Source organism: Carcharodon carcharias (assembly GCF_017639515.1).
Source record: "Carcharodon carcharias isolate sCarCar2 chromosome 33 unlocalized genomic scaffold, sCarCar2.pri SUPER_33_unloc_1, whole genome shotgun sequence".
Classification (NCBI taxonomy): domain Eukaryota; kingdom Metazoa; phylum Chordata; class Chondrichthyes; order Lamniformes; family Lamnidae; genus Carcharodon; species Carcharodon carcharias.
The window spans coordinates 3,111,406-3,133,627 of NW_024470690.1; the positions used below are offsets into that span (position 1 = coordinate 3,111,406).

At 51.1% G+C, this 22,222-nt stretch overlaps 1 protein-coding gene across 1 annotated transcript in view; it reads right to left on the reverse strand.

Moving 5' to 3' along the window:
* Nucleotides 1–597: 597 nt before the first annotated feature.
* Nucleotides 598–22,222, reverse strand: part of LOC121274152 (voltage-gated potassium channel subunit beta-2-like) — a 199,173-nt gene continuing 177,548 nt past the window's right edge. The window contains exon 14 of the mRNA XM_041181331.1: nt 598–846. Coding sequence (XP_041037265.1) covers nt 598–846 — 249 coding nt within the window. The remainder of the gene's footprint in view (nt 847–22,222) is intronic.

Consider the following 22,222-nt stretch of genomic DNA (forward strand, 5'->3'; position numbering starts at 1 on the left):
CCTGTGGAATTCGTTACCACAGAAAGTAGTTGAGGCCAAAACATTGTATGTTTTCAAGGAGTTAGATATAGATCTTGGGGCGAAAGGGATCAAAGGATATGGGGAGAAAGCAGGAGCAGGTTATTGAGTTGGATGATCAGCCATGATCATAATGAATGGTGGAGCAGGCTCGAAGGGCTGAATGGCCTCCTCCTGCTCCTATTTTCTATGTTTCTATGTAATTACGATACTTCCTGTTCTGGTACAACCTACAGTTGTAATGTGAATCTTCTACTGAGTCTAAAAAACAGTGTAATAATGTTCTCAGGTGAAATTATACACTTAAGGATGGATGGATGGACAGAGGGGCGGATGCCTTCAGCCGATTGATTATTTGCCTGTTTAATATACGATCACTTTTTAACTATGCAACTGTTTCTTTATTTCCTTGATAGTCGTTAATGTCGGCTGGGTGTGGTACAAACGCTGTGTGTGGAGGCTGTCTCATGGTGCTAACAGGGGACATCAAAGTGAAACTGAACCCAGGTGGAAGATGTGCAGAGAAACTGGGACTGAACGTGCGCCGAGGGCTCCAGACAGAAAGTGTGACAGGAGCAGCTACCTTTTCTTTGACTCCTCCTCCCGATGTTTCCATTCCACCTTGGTTTTCCGGTACAGCAGGTTCATCTCGCCTCGCAGACACCTGGATAACTTGCCGGTCTCACAGCTCTGTTTAGTCAGTGAATTGTAGATCTTGAAGCCTTTCTCTTCGATGAACTGCAGGAAACTGCTGATTGCTGCATCCTGGAGACCACCAGACATCTTCCAGGGGCCGACCAATGGGAAGAAAGCAGAGAGCACCAGGCTCTGTCTGTTGAAAAGATTTTACAATCAGTAAAACTGATCCCCCCCATCAAACACTCCCAAGACACCCCAGGTTTAGATACAGAGTAAATCTCCCTCTACACCGTCCCCATCAAACACTCCCAGGACACCCCAGGGTTAGATACAGAGTAAATCTCCCTCTACACCGTCCCCATCAAACACTCCCAGGACAGGTACAGCACGGGGTTAGATAGAGAGTAAAGCTCCCTCTACACCGTCCCCATCAAACACTCCCAGGACAGGTACAGCACGGGGTTAGATACAGAGTAAATCTCCCTCTACACTGTCCCCATCAAACTCTCCCAGGACAGGTACAGCATGGGGTTAGATACAGTGTAAAGCTTCCTCTACACTGTCCCCATCAAACACTCCCAGGACAGGTACAGCACGGGGTTAGATACAGAGTAAAGCTCCCTCTACACTGTCCCCATCAAACACTCCCAGGACAGGTACAGCATGGGGTTAGATACAGAGTAAAGCTCCCTCTACACTGTCCCCATCAAACACTCCCAGGCCAGGTACAGCACGGGGTTAGATACAGAGTAAATCTCCCTCTACACTGTCCCCATCAAACACTCCCAGGACAGATACAGCACGGGGTAAGATGCAGAGTAAATCTCCCTCTACACTGTCCCCATCAAACACTCCCAGGCCAGGTACAGCACGGGGTTAGATACAGAGTAAATCTCCCTCTACACTGTCCCCATCAAACACTCCCAGGCCAGGTACAGCACGGGGTTAGATACAGAGTAAAGCTCCCTCTACACTGTCCCCATCAAACACTCCCAGGACAGGTACAGCACGGGGTTAGATACAGAGTAAATCTCCCTCTACACTGTCCCCATCAAACACTCCCAGGACAGGTACAGCACAGGGTTAGATACAGAATAAAGCTCCCTCTACACTGTCCCCATCAAACACTCCCAGGACAGGTACAGCACGGGGTTAGATACAGAGTAAAGCTCTCTCTACACTGTCCCCATCAAACACTCCCAGGACAGGTATAGCACGGGGTTAGATACAGAGTAAATCTCCCTCTACACCGTCCCCATCAAACACTCCCAGGACAGGTACAGCACGGGGTTAGATACAGAGTAAAGCTCCCTCTACACTGTCCCCATCAAACACTCCCAGGACAGGTACAGCACGGGGTTAGATACAGAGTAAATCTCCCTCTACAATGTCCCCATCAAACACTCCCAGGACAGGTACAGCACAGGGTTAGATACAGAGTAAATCTCCCTCTACACTGTCTCCATCAAACACTCTCAGGACAGGTACAGCAAGGGGTTAGATACAGAGTAAATCTCCCTCTACACTGTCCCCATCAGACACTTCCAGGACAGGTATAGCACTTGGTTAGATAGAGAGTAAAACTCCCTCTACACTGTCCCCATCAAACACTCCCAGGACAGGTACAGCACAGGGTTAGATACAGAGTAAATCTCCCTCTACACTGTCCCCATCAAACACTCCCAGGACAGGTACAGCACGGGGTTAGATACAGAATAAAGCTCCCTCTACACTGTCCCCATCAAACACTCCCAGGACAGGTACAGCACGGGGTTAGATACAGAGTAAAGCTCCCTCTACACTGTCCCCATCAAACACTCCCAGGACAGGTACAGCACGGGGTTAGATACAGAATAAAGCTCCCTCTACACTGTCCCCATCAAACACTCCCAGGACAGGTACAGCACGGGGTTAGATACAGAGTAAAGCTCCCTCTACACCGTCCCCATCAAACACTCCCGGGAGAGGTACAGCACGGAGTTAGATACAGAGTAAATCTCCCTCTACACTGTCCCCATCAAACACTCCCAGGACAGGTACAGCACAGGGTTAGATACAGAGTAAATCTCCCTCTACACCGTCCCCATCAAACACTCCCAGGACAGGTACAGCACGGAGTTAGATACAGAGTAAATCTCCCTCTACACTGTCCCCATCAAACACTCCCAGGACAGGTACAGCACAGGGTTAGATACAGAGTAAAGCTCCCTCTACACTGTCTCCATCAAACACTCCCAGGACAGGTACAGCACGGAGTTAGATACAGAGTAAATCTCCCTCTACACTGTCCCCATCAAACACTCCCAGGACAGGTACCGCACAGGGTTAGATAGAGAGTAAAGCTCCCTCTACACTGTCCCCATCAAACACTCCCAGGACAGGTATAGCACAGGATTAGATACAGAGTAAATCTCCCTCTACACCATCGCCATCAAACACTCCCAGGACAGGTACAGCACAGGATTAGATACAGAGTAAATCTCCCTCTACACCATCCCCATCAAACACTCTCGGGCCAGGTACAGCACGGGGTTAGATACAGAGTAAATCTCCCTCTAGACTGTCCCCATCAAACACTCCCAGGACAGGAACAGCACGGGGTTAGATACAGAGTAAAGCTCCCTCTACACTGTCCCCATCAAACACTCCCAGGACAGGGACAGCACGGGGTTAGATACAGAGTAAAGCTCCCTCTATACCGTCCCCATCAAACACTCCCAGGACAGGTACAGCATGGGGTTAGATACAGAGTAAAGCTCACCCTACACCGGCCGCATCAAACACTCCCGGGAGCGATACAGCACAGGGTTAGATACAGAGTAAATCTCCCTCTACACTGTCCCCATCAAACACTCCCAGGACAGGTACAGCTCAGGGTTAGATACAGAGTAAATCTCCCCCTACACTGTCCCCATCAAACACTCCCAGGACAGGTACAGCACGGGGGTAGATACAAAGTTATGCTCCCTCTACACTGTCCCCATCAAACACTCCCAGGACAGGTTCAGCACAGGGTTAGATACGGAGTAAAGCTCCCTCTACACTGTCCCCATCAAACACTCCGAGGACAGGTACAGCACAGGGTTAGATACAAAGTTATGCTCCCTCTACACTGTCCCCATCACTCACTCCCAGGACAGGTACAGCACGGGGTTAGATACAGAGTAAATCTCCCTCTACACTGTCCCCATCAAACACTCCCAGGACAGGTACAGCATGGGGTTAGATACAGAGTAAATCTCCCCCTACACCGTCCCCATCAAACACTCCCAGGACAGGTACAGCACGGGGTTAGATACAGAGCAAATCTCCCTCTACACCGTCCCCATCAAACACGCCCGTGACAGGTACAGAACGGGGATAGATACAGAGTAAAGCTCCCTCTACACTGTCCCCATCAAACACTCCCAGGACAGGTACAGCACGGGGTTAGATACAGAGTAAAGCTCCCTCTACACTGTCCCCATCAAACACTCCCAGGACAGGTACAGCATGGGGTTAGATACACAGTAAAGCTCCCTCTACACTGTCCCCATCAAACACTCCCAGGCCAGGTACAGCACGGGGTTAGATACAGAGTAAATCTCCCTCTACACTGTCCCCATCAAACACTCCCAGGACAGATACAGCACGGGGTAAGATGCAGAGTAAATCTCCCTCTACACTGTCCCCATCAAACACTCCCAGGCCAGGTACAGCACGGGGTTAGATACAGAGTAAATCTCCCTCTACACTGTCCCCATCAAACACTCCCAGGACAGGTACAGCACGGGTTAGATACAGAGTAAAGCTCCCTCTACACTATCCCCATCAAACACTCCCAGGACAGGTACAGCACGGGGTTAGATACAGAGTAAAGCTCCCTCTACACTGTCCCCATCAAACACTCCCAGGACAGGTACAGCACGGGGTTAGATACAGAGTAAATCTCCCTCTACAATGTCCCCATCAAACACTCCCAGGACAGGTACAGCACAGGGTTAGATACAGAATAAAGCTCCCTCTACACTGTCCCCATCAAACACTCCCAGGACAGGTACAGCACGGGGTTAGATACAGAGTAAAGCTCTCTCTACACTGTCCCCATCAAACACTCCCAGGACAGGTATAGCACGGGGTTAGATACAGAGTAAATCTCCCTCTACACCGTCCCCATCAAACACTCCCAGGACAGGTACAGCACGGGGTTAGATACAGAGTAAAGCTCCCTCTACACTGTCCCCATCAAACACTCCCAGGACAGGTACAGCACGGGGTTAGATACAGAGTAAATCTCCCTCTACACTGTCCCCATCAGACACTCCCAGGACAGGTACAGCACGGGGTTAGATACAGAGTAAAGCTCCGTCTACACTGTCCCCATCAAACACTCTCAGGACAGGTACAGCAAGGGGTTAGATACAGAGTAAATCTCCCTCTACACTGTCCCCATCAGACACTTCCAGGACAGGTATAGCACTTGGTTAGATAGAGAGTAAAACTCCCTCTACACTGTCCCCATCAAACACTCCCAGGACAGGTACAGCACGGGGTTAGATACAGAATAAAGCTCCCTCTACACTGTCCCCATCAAACACTCCCAGGACAGGTACAGCACGGGGTTAGATACAGAATAAAGCTCCCTCTACACTGTCCCCATCAAACACTCCCAGGACAGGTACAGCACGGGGTTAGATACAGAGTAAAGCTCACTCTACACTGTCCCCATCAAACACTCCCAGGACAGGTACAGCACGGGGTTAGATACAGAGTAAATCTCCCTCTACACCGTCCCCATCAAACACTCCCGGGAGAGGTACAGCACGGAGTTAGATACAGAGTAAATCTCCCTCTACACTGTCCCCATCAAACACTCCCAGGACAGGTACAGCACAGGGTTAGATACAGAGTAAATCTCCCTCTACACCGTCCCCATCAAACACTCCCAGGACAGGTACAGCACGGAGTTAGATACAGAGTAAATCTCCCTCTACACTGTCCCCATCAAACACTCCCAGGACAGGTACAGCACAGGGTTAGATACAGAGTAAAGCTCCCTCTACACTGTCTCCATCAAACACTCCCAGGACAGGTACAGCACGGAGTTAGATACAGAGTAAATCTCCCTCTACACTGTCCCCATCAAACACTCCCAGGACAGGTACCGCACAGGGTTAGATAGAGAGTAAAGCTCCCTCTACACTGTCCCCATCAAACACTCCCAGGACAGGTACAGCACGGGGTTAGATACAGAGTAAAGCTCCCTCTACACTGTCCCCATCAAACACTCCCAGGACAGGTATAGCACAGGATTAGATACAGAGTAAATCTCCCTCTACACCATCGCCATCAAACACTCCCAGGACAGGAACAGCACAGGATTAGATACAGAGTAAATCTCCCTCTACACCATCCCCATCAAACACTCTCGGGCCAGGTACAGCACGGGGTTAGATACAGAGTAAATCTCCCTCTAGACTGTCCCCATCAAACACTCCCAGGACAGGAACAGCACGGGGTTAGATACAGAGTAAAGCTCCCTCTACACTGTCCCCATCAAACACTCCCAGGACAGGGACAGCACGGGGTTAGATACAGAGTAAAGCTCCCTCTACACCGTCCCCATCAAACACTCCCAGGACAGGTACAGCACGGGGTTAGATACAGAGTAAATCTCCCTCTACACTGTCCCCATCAAACACTCCCAGGACAGGTACAGCATGGGGTTAGATACAGAGTAAAGCTCACCCTACACCGTCCGCATCAAACACTCCCGGGAGCGATACAGCACAGGGTTAGATACAGAGTAAATCTCCCTCTACACTGTCCCCATCAAACACTCCCAGGACAGGTACAGCTCAGGGTTAGATACAGAGTAAATCTCCCGCTACACTGTCCCCATCAAACACTCCCAGGACAGGTACAGCACGGGGGTAGATACAAAGTTATGCTCCCTCTACACTGTCCCCATCAAACACTCCCAGGACAGGTTCAGCACAGGGTTAGATACGGAGTAAAGCTCCCTCTACACTGTCCCCATCAAACACTCCGAGGACAGGTACAGCACAGGGTTAGATACAAAGTTATGCTCCCTCTACACTGTCCCCATCACTCACTCCCAGGACAGGTACAGCACGGGGTTAGATACAGAGTAAATCTCCCTCTACACTGTCCCCATCAAACACTCCCAGGACAGGTACAGCATGGGGTTAGATACAGAGTAAATCTCCCCCTACACCGTCCCCATCAAACACTCCCAGGACAGGTACAGCACGGGGTTAGATACAGAGTAAAGCTCCCTCTACACTGTCCCCATCAAACACTCCCAGGACAGGTACAGCACGGGGTTAGATACAGAGTAAAGCTCCCTCTACACTGTCCCCATCAAACACTCCCAGGACAGGTACAGCACGGGGTTAGATACAGAGTAAAGCTCTCTCTACACTGTCCCCATCAAACACTCCCAGGACAGGTACAGCACGGGGTTAGATACAGAGTAAAGCTCTCTCTACACTGTCCCCATCAAACACTCCCAGGACAGGTACAGCACGGGGTTAGATACAGAGTAAATCTCCCTCTACACAGTCTCCATCAAACACTCCCAGGCAGGTACAGCAGGGGGTTAGATACAGAGTAAATCTCCCTCTAAACTGTCCCCATCAAACACTCCCAAGAAAGGTACAGCACGGGGTTAGATACAGAGTAAAGCTCCCTCTACACTGTCCCCATCAAACACTCCCAGGACAGGTACAGCACAGTGTTAGATACAGAGTAAAGCTCCCTCTACACCGTCCCCATCAAACACTCCCAGGACAGGTATAGCACGGGGTTAGATACAGAGTAAATCTCCCTCTACACCATCGCCATCAAACACTCCCAGGACAGGTACAGCACAGGATTAGATACAGAGTAAATCTCCCTCTACACCATCCCCATCAAACACTCTCGGGCCAGGTACAGCACGGGGTTAGATACAGAGTAAATCTCCCTCTAGACTGTCCCCATCAAACACTCCCAGGACAGGAACAGCACGGGGTTAGATACAGAGTAAAGCTCCCTCTACACTGTCCCCATCAAACACTCCCAGGACAGGGACAGCACGGGGTTAGATACAGAGTAAAGCTCCCTCTATACCGTCCCCATCAAACACTCCCAGGACAGGTAAAGCATGGGGTTAGATACAGAGTAAAGCTCACCCTACACCGTCCGCATCAAACACTCCCGGGAGCGATACAGCACAGGGTTAGATACAGAGTAAATCTCCCTCTACACTGTCCCCATCAAACACTCCCAGGACAGGTACAGCTCAGGGTTAGATACAGAGTAAATCTCCCCCTACACCGTCCCCATCAAACACTCCCAGGACAGGTATAGCACAGGGTTAGATACAGAGTAAATCTCCCTCTACACTGTCCCCATCAAACACTCCCAGGACAGGTACAGCACGGGGGTAGATACAAAGTTATGCTCCCTCTACACTGTCCCCATCAAACACTCCCAGCACAGGTTCAGCACAGGGTTAGATACGGAGTAAAGCTCCCTCTACACTGTCCCCATCAAACACTCCGAGGACAGGTACAGCACAGGGTTAGATACAATGTTATGCTCCCTCTACACTGTCCCCATCACTCACTCCCAGGACAGGTACAGCACGGGGTTAGATACAGAGTAAATCTCCCTCTACACTGTCCCCATCAAACACTCCCAGGACAGGTACAGCACGGGGTTAGATACAGAGTAACGATCTCTCTACACTGTCCCCATCAAACACTCCCAGGACAGGTACAGGACGGGGTTAGATACAGAGTAAAGCTCCCTCTACACTGTCCCCATCAAACACTCCCAGGACAGGTACAGCACGGGGTTAGATACAGAGTAACGCTCTCTCTACACTGTCCCCATCAAACACTCCCAGGACAGGTACAGCACGGGGTTAGATACAGAGTAAAGCTCCCTCTACACTGTCCCCATCAAACACTCCCAGGACAGGTACAGCACGGGGTTAGATACAGAGTAAATCTCCCCCTACACCGTCCCCATCAAACACTCCCAGGACAAGTACAGCACGGGGTTAGATACAGAGTAAAGCTCCCTCAACACTGTCCCCATCAAACACTCCCAGGACAGGTACAGCACGGGGTTATTTCCAGAGTAAATCTCCCTCTACACCGTCCCCATCAAACACTCCCAGGACAGGTACAGCACGGGGTTATTTCCAGAGTAAATCTCCCTCTACACCGTCCCCATCAAACACTCCCAGGACAGGTACAGCACGGGGTTAGATACAGAGTAATGCACCCTCTACACTGTCCCCATCAAACACTCCCAGGACAGGTACAGCACGGGGTTAGATACAGAGTAATGCACCCTCTACACTGTCCCCATCAAACACTCCCAGGACAGGTACAGCACGGGGTTAGGTACAGAGTAAAGCTCCCTCTACACTGTCCCCATCAAACACTCCCAGGACAGGTACAGCACGGGGTTAGATACAGAGTAAAGCTCCCTCTACACTGTCCCCATCAAACACTCCCAGGACAGGTACAGCACGGGGTTAGGTACAGAGTAAAGCTCCCTCTACACTGTCCCCATCAAACACTCCCAGGACAGGTACAGCACGGGGTTAGATACAGAGTAAATCTCCCTCTACACTGTCCCCATCAAACACTCCCAGGACAGGTACAGCACGGGGTTAGATACAGAGTAAATCTCCCTCTACACTGTCCCCATCAAACACTCCCAGGACAGGTACAGCACGGGGTTAGATACAGAGTAAAGCTCCCTCTACACTGTCCCCATCAAACACTCCCAGGACAGGTACAGCACAGGGTTAGATACAGAGTAAAGCTCCCTCTACACTGTCCCCATCAAACACTCCCAGGACAGGTACAGCACGGGGTTAGATACAGAGTAAAGCTCCTTCTACACTGTCCCCATCAAACACTCCCAGGACAGATACAGCACGGGGTTAGATACAGAGTAAATCTCTCTCTACACTGTCCCCATCAAACACTCCCAGGACAGGTTCAGCACGGGGTTAGATACAGAGTAAAGCTCCCTCTACACTGTCCGCATCAAACACTCCCAGGACAGCTACAGCACGGGGTTAGACACAGAGTAAATCTCCCTCTACACTGTCCCCATCAAACACTCCCAGGACAGGTACAGCACGGGGTTAGATACAGAGTAAATCTCCCCCTACAACGTCCCCATCAAACACTCCCAGGACAGGTACAGCACGGGGTTAGATACAGAGTAAAGCTCCCTCTACACTGTCCCCATCAAACACTCCCAGGACAGGTACAGCTCAGGGTTAGATACAGAGTAAATCTCTCTCTACACTGTCCCCATCAAACACTCCCAGGACAGGTACAGCACGGGGTTAGATACAGAGTAAATCTCCCTCTACACAGTCCCCATCAAACACTCCCAGGACAGGTACAGCACGGGGTTAGATACAGAGTAAATCTCCCTCTACACTGTCCCCATCAAACACTCCCAGGACAGGTACAGCACGGGGTTAGATACAGAGTAAATCTCCCTCTACACTGTCCCCATCAAACACTCCCAGGACAGGTACAGCACGGGGTTAGATACAGAGTAAAGCTCCCTCTACACTGTCCCCATCAAACACTCCCAGGACAGGGACAGCACGGGGTTAGATACAGAGTAAATCTCCCTCTACACAGTCCCCATCAAACACTCCCAGGACAGGTACAGCACGGGGTTAGATACAGAGTAAAGCTCCCTCTACACTGTCCCCATCAAACACTCCCAGGACAGGTACAGCACGGGGTTAGATACAGAGTAAATCTCCCTCTACACAGTCTCCATCAAACACTCCCAGGCAGGTACAGCAGGGGGTTAGATACAGAGTAAATCTCCCTCTACACTGTCCCCATCAAACACTCCCAGGACAGGGACAGCACGGGGTTAGATACAGAGTAAAGCTCTCTCTACACTGTCTCCATCAAACACTCCCAGGGCAGGTATAGCACGGGGTTAGATACAGAGTAAAGCTCCCTCCACACTGTCCCCATCAAACACTCCCAGGACAGGTACAGCACGGGGTTAGATACAGAGTAAAGCTCCCTCTACACTGTCCCCATCAAACACTCCCAGGACAGGTACAGCACGGGGTTAGATACAGAGTAAAGCTCCCTCTACACTGTCCCCATCAAACACTCCCAGGACAGGTACAGCACGGGGTTAGATACAGAGTAAAGCTCCCTCTACACTGTCCCCATCAAACACTCCCAGGACAGGTACAGCACGGGTTAGATACAGAGTAAATCTCCCTCTACACTGTCCCCATCAAACACTCCCAGGACAGGTACAGCACGGGGTTAGATACAGAGTAAAGCTCCCTCTACACTGTCCCCATCAAACACTCCCAGGACAGGTACAGCACGGGTTAGATACAGAGTAAATCTCCCTCTACACTGTCCCCATCAAACACTCCCAGGACAGGTACAGCACGGGGTTAGATACAGAGTAAATCTCCCTCTACACTGTCCCCATCAAACACTCCCAGGACAGGTACAGCACGGGGTTAGATACAGAGTAAATCTCCCTCTACACTGTCCCCATCAAACACTCCCAGGACAGGTACAGCACGGGGTTAGATACAGAGTAAATCTCCCTCTACACTGTCCCCATCAAACACTCCCAGGACAGGTACAGCACGGGGTTAGATACAGAGTAAAGCTCCCTCTACACTGTCCCCATCAAACACTCCCAGGACAGGTACAGCACGGGGTTAGATACAGAGTAAAGCTCCCTCTACACTGTCCCCATCAAACACTCCCAGGACAGGTACAGCACGGGGTTAGATACAGAGTAAAGCTCCCTCTACACTGTCCCCATCAAACACTCCCAGGACAGGTACAGCACGGGTTAGATACAGAGTAAAGCTCCCTCTACACTGTCCCCATCAAACACTCCCAGGACAGGTACAGCACGGGGTTAGATACAGAGTAAATCTCCCTCTACACTGTCCCCATCAAACACTCCCAGGACAGGTACAGCACGGGTTAGATACAGAGTAAAGCTCCCTCTACACTGTCCCCATCAAACACTCCCAGGACAGGTACAGCACGGGTTAGATACAGAGTAAAGCTCCCTCTACACTGTCCCCATCAAACACTCCCAGGACAGGTACAGCACGGGTTAGATACAGAGTAAAGCTCCCTCTACACTGTCCCCATCAAACACTCCCAGGACAGGTACAGCACGGGGTTAGATACAGAGTAAATCTCCCTCTACACTGTCCCCATCAAACACTCCCAGGACAGGTACAGCACGGGGTTAGATACAGAGAAAATCTCTCTACACTGTCCCCATCAAACACTCCCAGGACAGGTACAGCAAGGGATTTGATACAGAGTAAAGCTCCCTCTACACTGTCCCCATCAAACACTCCCAGGACAGGTACAGCACGGGGTTAGATACAGAGTAAAGCTCCCTCTACACTGTCCCCATCAAACACTCCCAGGACAGGTACAGCACGGGGTTAGATACAGAGTAAAGCTCCCTCTACACTGTCCCCATCAAACACTCCCAGGACAGGTACAGCACGGGGTTAGATACAGAGTAAAGCTCCCTCTACACTGTCCCCATCAAACACTCCCAGGACAGGTACAGCACGGGGTTAGATACAGAGTAAATCTCCCTCTACACTGTCCCCATCAAACACTCCCAGGACAGGTACAGCACGGGGTTAGATACAGAGTAAATCTCCCTCTACACTGTCCCCATCAAACACTCCCAGGACAGGTACAGCACGGGGTTAGATACAGAGTAAAGCTCCCTCTACACTGTCCCCATCAAACACTCCCAGGACAGGTACAGCACGGGGTTAGATACAGAGTAAATCTCCCTCTACACTGTCCCCATCAAACACTCCCAGGACAGGTACAGCACGGGGTTAGATACAGAGTAAAGCTCCCTCTACACTGTCCCCATCAAACACTCCCAGGACAGGTACAGCACGGGTTAGATACAGAGTAAAGCTCCCTCTACACTGTCCCCATCAAACACTCCCAGGACAGGTACAGCACGGGGTTAGATACAGAGTAAATCTCCCTCTACACTGTCCCCATCAAACACTCCCAGGACAGGTACAGCACGGGGTTAGATACAGAGTAAAGCTCCCTCTACACTGTCCCCATCAAACACTCCCAGGACAGGTACAGCACGGGTTAGATACAGAGTAAATCTCCCTCTACACTGTCCCCATCAAACACTCCCAGGACAGGTACAGCACGGGGTTAGATACAGAGTAAAGCTCCCTCTACACTGTCCCCATCAAACACTCCCAGGACAGGTACAGCACGGGTTAGATACAGAGTAAAGCTCCCTCTACACTGTCCCCATCAAACACTCCCAGGACAGGTACAGCACGGGGTTAGATACAGAGTAAAGCTCCCTCTACACTGTCCCCATCAAACACTCCCAGGACAGGTACAGCACGGGGTTAGATACAGAGTAAATCTCCCTCTACACTGTCCCCATCAAACACTCCCAGGACAGGTACAGCACGGGGTTAGATACAGAGTAAAGCTCCCTCTACACTGTCCCCATCAAACACTCCCAGGACAGGTACAGCACGGGGTTAGATACAGAGTAAATCTCCCTCTACACTGTCCCCATCAAACACTCCCAGGACAGGTACAGCACGGGGTTAGATACAGAGTAAATCTCCCTCTACACTGTCCCCATCAAACACTCCCAGGACAGGTACAGCACGGGTTAGATACAGAGTAAAGCTCCCTCTACACTGTCCCCATCAAACACTCCCAGGACAGGTACAGCACGGGTTAGATACAGAGTAAATCTCCCTCTACACTGTCCCCATCAAACACTCCCAGGACAGGTACAGCACGGGGTTAGATACAGAGTAAATCTCCCTCTACACTGTCCCCATCAAACACTCCCAGGACAGGTACAGCACGGGGTTAGATACAGAGTAAATCTCCCTCTACACTGTCCCCATCAAACACTCCCAGGACAGGTACAGCACGGGGTTAGATACAGAGTAAAGCTCCCTCTACACTGTCCCCATCAAACACTCCCAGGACAGGTACAGCACGGGTTAGATACAGAGTAAAGCTCCCTCTACACTGTCCCCATCAAACACTCCCAGGACAGGTACAGCACGGGGTTAGATACAGAGTAAAGCTCCCTCTACACTGTCCCCATCAAACACTCCCAGGACAGGTACAGCACGGGGTTAGATACAGAGTAAATCTCCCTCTACACTGTCCCCATCAAACACTCCCAGGACAGGTACAGCACGGGGTTAGATACAGAGTAAATCTCCCTCTACACTGTCCCCATCAAACACTCCCAGGACAGGTACAGCACGGGTTAGATACAGAGTAAATCTCCCTCTACACTGTCCCCATCAAACACTCCCAGGACAGGTACAGCACGGGGTTAGATACAGAGTAAAGCTCCCTCTACACTGTCCCCATCAAACACTCCCAGGACAGGTACAGCACGGGTTAGATACAGAGTAAAGCTCCCTCTACACTGTCCCCATCAAACACTCCCAGGACAGGTACAGCACGGGTTAGATACAGAGTAAAGCTCCCTCTACACTGTCCCCATCAAACACTCCCAGGACAGGTACAGCACGGGTTAGATACAGAGTAAAGCTCCCTCTACACTGTCCCCATCAAACACTCCCAGGACAGGTACAGCACGGGGTTAGATACAGAGTAAAGCTCCCTCTACACTGTCCCCATCAAACACTCCCAGGACAGGTACAGCACGGGTTAGATACAGAGTAAAGCTCCCTCTACACTGTCCCCATCAAACACTCCCAGGACAGGTACAGCACGGGGTTAGATACAGAGTAAATCTCCCTCTACACTGTCCCCATCAAACACTCCCAGGACAGGTACAGCACGGGGTTAGATACAGAGTAAAGCTCCCTCTACACTGTCCCCATCAAACACTCCCAGGACAGGTACAGCACGGGTTAGATACAGAGTAAAGCTCCCTCTACACTGTCCCCATCAAACACTCCCAGGACAGGTACAGCACGGGGTTAGATACAGAGTAAAGCTCCCTCTACACTGTCCCCATCAAACACTCCCAGGACAGGTACAGCACGGGTTAGATACAGAGTAAAGCTCCCTCTACACTGTCCCCATCAAACACTCCCAGGACAGGTACAGCACGGGGTTAGATACAGAGTAAAGCTCCCTCTACACTGTCCCCATCAAACACTCCCAGGACAGGTACAGCACGGGGTTAGATACAGAGTAAATCTCCCTCTACACTGTCCCCATCAAACACTCCCAGGACAGGTACAGCACGGGTTAGATACAGAGTAAATCTCCCTCTACACTGTCCCCATCAAACACTCCCAGGACAGGTACAGCACGGGGTTAGATACAGAGTAAATCTCCCTCTACACTGTCCCCATCAAACACTCCCAGGACAGGTACAGCACGGGTTAGATACAGAGTAAAGCTCCCTCTACACTGTCCCCATCAAACACTCCCAGGACAGGTACAGCACGGGGTTAGATACAGAGTAAAGCTCCCTCTACACTGTCCCCATCAAACACTCCCAGGACAGGTACAGCACGGGTTAGATACAGAGTAAAGCTCCCTCTACACTGTCCCCATCAAACACTCCCAGGACAGGTACAGCACGGGGTTAGATACAGAGTAAAGCTCCCTCTACACTGTCCCCATCAAACACTCCCAGGACAGGTACAGCACGGGGTTAGATACAGAGTAAATCTCCCTCTACACTGTCCCCATCAAACACTCCCAGGACAGGTACAGCACGGGGTTAGATACAGAGTAAAGCTCCCTCTACACTGTCCCCATCAAACACTCCCAGGACAGGTACAGCACGGGGTTAGATACAGAGTAAAGCTCCCTCTACACTGTCCCCATCAAACACTCCCAGGACAGGTACAGCACGGGGTTAGATACAGAGTAAAGCTCCCTCTACACTGTCCCCATCAAACACTCCCAGGACAGGTACAGCACGGGTTAGATACAGAGTAAATCTCCCTCTACACTGTCCCCATCAAACACTCCCAGGACAGGTACAGCACGGGGTTAGATACAGAGTAAAGCTCCCTCTACACTGTCCCCATCAAACACTCCCAGGACAGGTACAGCACGGGGTTAGATACAGAGTAAATCTCCCTCTACACTGTCCCCATCAAACACTCCCAGGACAGGTACAGCACGGGTTAGATACAGAGTAAATCTCCCTCTACACTGTCCCCATCAAACACTCCCAGGACAGGTACAGCACGGGTTAGATACAGAGTAAATCTCCCTCTACACTGTCCCCATCAAACACTCCCAGGACAGGTACAGCACGGGGTTAGATACAGAGTAAAGCTCCCTCTACACTGTCCCCATCAAACACTCCCAGGACAGGTACAGCACGGGTTAGATACAGAGTAAAGCTCCCTCTACACTGTCCCCATCAAACACTCCCAGGACAGGTACAGCACGGGGTTAGATACAGAGTAAAGCTCCCTCTACACTGTCCCCATCAAACACTCCCAGGACAGGTACAGCACGGGGTTAGATACAGAGTAAATCTCCCTCTACACTGTCCCCATCAAACACTCCCAGGACAGGTACAGCACGGGGTTAGATACAGAGTAAAGCTCCCTCTACACTGTCCCCATCAAACACTCCCAGGACAGGTACAGCACGGGTTAGATACAGAGTAAATCCCTCTACACTGTCCCCATCAAACACTCCCAGGACAGGTACAGCACGGGGTTAGATACAGAGTAAAGCTCCCTCTACACTGTCCCCATCAAACACTCCCAGGACAGGTACAGCACGGGGTTAGATACAGAGTAAAGCTCCCTCTACACTGTCCCCATCAAACACTCCCAGGACAGGTACAGCACGGGTTAGATACAGAGTAAAGCTCCCTCTACACTGTCCCCATCAAACACTCCCAGGACAGGTACAGCACGGGGTTAGATACAGAGTAAAGCTCCCTCTACACTGTCCCCATCAAACACTCCCAGGACAGGTACAGCACGGGGTTAGATACAGAGTAAAGCTCCCTCTACACTGTCCCCATCAAACACTCCCAGGACAGGTACAGCACGGGTTAGATACAGAGTAAATCTCCCTCTACACTGTCCCCATCAAACACTCCCAGGACAGGTACAGCACGGGGTTAGATACAGAGTAAAGCTCCCTCTACACTGTCCCCATCAAACACTCCCAGGACAGGTACAGCACGGGGTTAGATACAGAGTAAAGCTCCCTCTACACTGTCCCCATCAAACACTCCCAGGACAGGTACAGCACGGGGTTAGATACAGAGTAAAGCTCCCTCTACACTGTCCCCATCAAACACTCCCAGGACAGGTACAGCACGGGGTTAGATACAGAGTAAAGCTCCCTCTACACTGTCCCCATCAAACACTCCCAGGACAGGTACAGCACGGGGTTAGATACAGAGTAAAGCTCCCTCTACACTGTCCCCATCAAACACTCCCAGGACAGGTACAGCACGGGGTTAGATACAGAGTAAAGCTCCCTCTACACTGTCCCCATCAAACACTCCCAGGACAGGTACAGCACGGGGTTAGATACAGAGTAAATCTCCCTCTACACTGTCCCCATCAAACACTCCCAGGACAGGTACAGCACGGGTTAGATACAGAGTAAAGCTCCCTCTACACTGTCCCCATCAAACACTCCCAGGACAGGTACAGCACGGGGTTAGATACAGAGTAAATCTCCCTCTACACTGTCCCCATCAAACACTCCCAGGACAGGTACAGCACGGGGTTAGATACAGAGTAAAGCTCCCTCTACACTGTCCCCATCAAACACTCCCAGGACAGGTACAGCACGGGGTTAGATACAGAGTAAAGCTCCCTCTACACTGTCCCCATCAAACACTCCCAGGACAGGTACAGCACGGGGTTAGATACAGAGTAAAGCTCCCTCTACACTGTCCCCATCAAACACTCCCAGGACAGGTACAGCACGGGGTTAGATACAGAGTAAATCTCCCTCTACACTGTCCCCATCAAACACTCCCAGGACAGGTACAGCACGGGGTTAGATACAGAGTAAATCTCCCTCTACACTGTCCCCATCAAACACTCCCAGGACAGGTACAGCACGGGTTAGATACAGAGTAAAGCTCCCTCTACACTGTCCCCATCAAACACTCCCAGGACAGGTACAGCACGGGGTTAGATACAGAGTAAAGCTCCCTCTACACTGTCCCCATCAAACACTCCCAGGACAGGTACAGCACGGGGTTAGATACAGAGTAAAGCTCCCTCTACACTGTCCCCATCAAACACTCCCAGGACAGGTACAGCACGGGTTAGATACAGAGTAAATCTCCCTCTACACTGTCCCCATCAAACACTCCCAGGACAGGTACAGCACGGGTTAGATACAGAGTAAAGCTCCCTCTACACTGTCCCCATCAAACACTCCCAGGACAGGTACAGCACGGGGTTAGATACAGAGTAAAGCTCCCTCTACACTGTCCCCATCAAACACTCCCAGGACAGGTACAGCACGGGGTTAGATACAGAGTAAAGCTCCCTCTACACTGTCCCCATCAAACACTCCCAGGACAGGTACAGCACGGGTTAGATACAGAGTAAAGCTCCCTCTACACTGTCCCCATCAAACACTCCCAGGACAGGTACAGCACGGGTTAGATACAGAGTAAATCTCCCTCTACACTGTCCCCATCAAACACTCCCAGGACAGGTACAGCACGGGTTAGATACAGAGTAAAGCTCCCTCTACACTGTCCCCATCAAACACTCCCAGGACAGGTACAGCACGGGGTTAGATACAGAGTAAAGCTCCCTCTACACTGTCCCCATCAAACACTCCCAGGACAGGTACAGCACGGGTTAGATACAGAGTAAAGCTCCCTCTACACTGTCCCCATCAAACACTCCCAGGACAGGTACAGCACGGGGTTAGATACAGAGTAAAGCTCCCTCTACACTGTCCCCATCAAACACTCCCAGGACAGGTACAGCACGGGGTTAGATACAGAGTAAAGCTCCCTCTACACTGTCCCCATCAAACACTCCCAGGACAGGTACAGCACGGGGTTAGATACAGAGTAAAGCTCCCTCTACACTGTCCCCATCAAACACTCCCAGGACAGGTACAGCACGGGGTTAGATACAGAGTAAAGCTCCCTCTACACTGTCCCCATCAAACACTCCCAGGACAGGTACAGCACGGGGTTAGATACAGAGTAAAGCTCCCTCTACACTGTCCCCATCAAACACTCCCAGGACAGGTACAGCACGGGGTTAGATACAGAGTAAATCTCCCTCTACACTGTCCCCATCAAACACTCCCAGGACAGGTACAGCACGGGGTTAGATACAGAGTAAACTCCCTCTACACTGTCCCCATCAAACACTCCCAGGACAGGTACAGCACGGGGTTAGATACAGAGTAAATCTCCCTCTACACTGTCCCCATCAAACACTCCCAGGACAGGTACAGCACGGGGTTAGATACAGAGTAAAGCTCCCTCTACACTGTCCCCATCAAACACTCCCAGGACAGGTACAGCACGGGGTTAGATACAGAGTAAAGCTCCCTCTACACTGTCCCCATCAAACACTCCCAGGACAGGTACAGCACGGGGTTAGATACAGAGTAAAGCTCCCTCTACACTGTCCCCATCAAACACTCCCAGGACAGGTACAGCACGGGTTAGATACAGAGTAAAGCTCCCTCTACACTGTCCCCATCAAACACTCCCAGGACAGGTACAGCACGGGGTTAGATACAGAGTAAAGCTCCCTCTACACTGTCCCCATCAAACACTCCCAGGACAGGTACAGCACGGGGTTAGATACAGAGTAAAGCTCCCTCTACACTGTCCCCATCAAACACTCCCAGGACAGGTACAGCACGGGGTTAGATACAGAGTAAATCTCCCTCTACACTGTCCCCATCAAACACTCCCAGGACAGGTACAGCACGGGGTTAGATACAGAGTAAAGCTCCCTCTACACTGTCCCCATCAAACACTCCCAGGACAGGTACAGCACGGGGTTAGATACAGAGTAAAGCTCCCTCTACACTGTCCCCATCAAACACTCCCAGGACAGGTACAGCACGGGGTTAGATACAGAGTAAAGCTCCCTCTACACTGTCCCCATCAAACACTCCCAGGACAGGTACAGCACGGGGTTAGATACAGAGTAAAGCTCCCTCTACACTGTCCCCATCAAACACTCCCAGGACAGGTACAGCACGGGTTAGATACAGAGTAAAGCTCCCTCTACACTGTCCCCATCAAACACTCCCAGGACAGGTACAGCACGGGGTTAGATACAGAGTAAATCTCCCTCTACACTGTCCCCATCAAACACTCCCAGGACAGGTACAGCACGGGGTTAGATACAGAGTAAAGCTCCCTCTACACTGTCCCCATCAAACACTCCCAGGACAGGTACAGCACGGGGTTAGATACAGAGTAAAGCTCCCTCTACACTGTCCCCATCAAACACTCCCAGGACAGGTACAGCACGGGTTAGATACAGAGTAAAGCTCCCTCTACACTGTCCCCATCAAACACTCCCAGGACAGGTACAGCACGGGGTTAGATACAGAGTAAAGCTCCCTCTACACTGTCCCCATCAAACACTCCCAGGACAGGTACAGCACGGGTTAGATACAGAGTAAAGCTCCCTCTACACTGTCCCCATCAAACACTCCCAGGACAGGTACAGCACGGGGTTAGATACAGAGTAAAGCTCCCTCTACACTGTCCCCATCAAACACTCCCAGGACAGGTACAGCACGGGGTTAGATACAGAGTAAAGCTCCCTCTACACTGTCCCCATCAAACACTCCCAGGACAGGTACAGCACGGGTTAGATACAGAGTAAAGCTCCCTCTACACTGTCCCCATCAAACACTCCCAGGACAGGTACAGCACGGGTTAGATACAGAGTAAATCTCCCTCTACACTGTCCCCATCAAACACTCCCAGGACAGGTACAGCACGGGGTTAGATACAGAGTAAAGCTCCCTCTACACTGTCCCCATCAAACACTCCCAGGACAGGTACAGCACGGGGTTAGATACAGAGTAAAGCTCCCTCTACACTGTCCCCATCAAACACTCCCAGGACAGGTACAGCACGGGGTTAGATACAGAGTAAAGCTCCCTCTACACTGTCCCCATCAAACACTCCCAGGACAGGTACAGCACGGGTTAGATACAGAGTAAAGCTCCCTCTACACTGTCCCCATCAAACACTCCCAGGACAGGTACAGCACGGGGTTAGATACAGAGTAAAGCTCCCTCTACACTGTCCCCATCAAACACTCCCAGGACAGGTACAGCACGGGGTTAGATACAGAGTAAAGCTCCCTCTACACTGTCCCCATCAAACACTCCCAGGACAGGTACAGCACGGGGTTAGATACAGAGTAAAGCTCCCTCTACACTGTCCCCATCAAACACTCCCAGGACAGGTACAGCACGGGGTTAGATACAGAGTAAAGCTCCCTCTACACTGTCCCCATCAAACACTCCCAGGACAGGTACAGCACGGGTTAGATACAGAGTAAATCTCCCTCTACACTGTCCCCATCAAACACTCCCAGGACAGGTACAGCACGGGGTTAGATACAGAGTAAATCTCCCTCTACACTGTCCCCATCAAACACTCCCAGGACAGGTACAGCACGGTTTAGATACAGAGTAAAGCTCCCTCTACACTGTCCCCATCAAACACTCCCAGGACAGGTACAGCACGGGGTTAGATACAGAGTAAAGCTCCCTCTACACTGTCCCCATCAAACATTCCCAGGACAGGAACAGCACGGGGTTAGATACAGAGTAAAGCTCCCTCTACACTGTCCCCATCAAACACTCCCAGGACAGGTACAGCACGGGGTTAGATACAGAGTAAAATCCCTCTACACTGTCCCCATCAAACACTCCCAGGACAGGTACAGCACGGGGTTAGATACAGAGTAAAGCTCCCTCTACACTGTCCCCATCAAACACTCCCAGGACAGGTACAGCACGGGGTTAGATACAGAGTAAAGCTCCCTCTACACTGTCCCCATCAAACACTCCCAGGACAGGTACAGCACGGGTTAGATACAGAGTAAAGCTCCCTCTACACTGTCCCCATCAAACACTCCCAGGACAGGTACAGCACGGGGTTAGATACAGAGTAAATCTCCCTCTACACTGTCCCCATCAAACACTCCCAGGACAGGTACAGCACGGGGTTAGATACAGAGTAAAGCTCCCTCTACACTGTCCCCATCAAACACTCCCAGGACAGGTACAGCACGGGGTTAGATACAGAGTAAAGCTCCCTCTACACTGTCCCCATCAAACACTCCCAGGACAGGTACAGCACGGGGTTAGATACAGAGTAAAGCTCCCTCTACACTGTCCCCATCAAACACTCCCAGGACAGGTACAGCACGGGGTTAGATACAGAGTAAAGCTCCCTCTACACTGTCCCCATCAAACACTCCCAGGACAGGTACAGCACGGGGTTAGATACAGAGTAAAGCTCCCTCTACACTGTCCCCATCAAACAC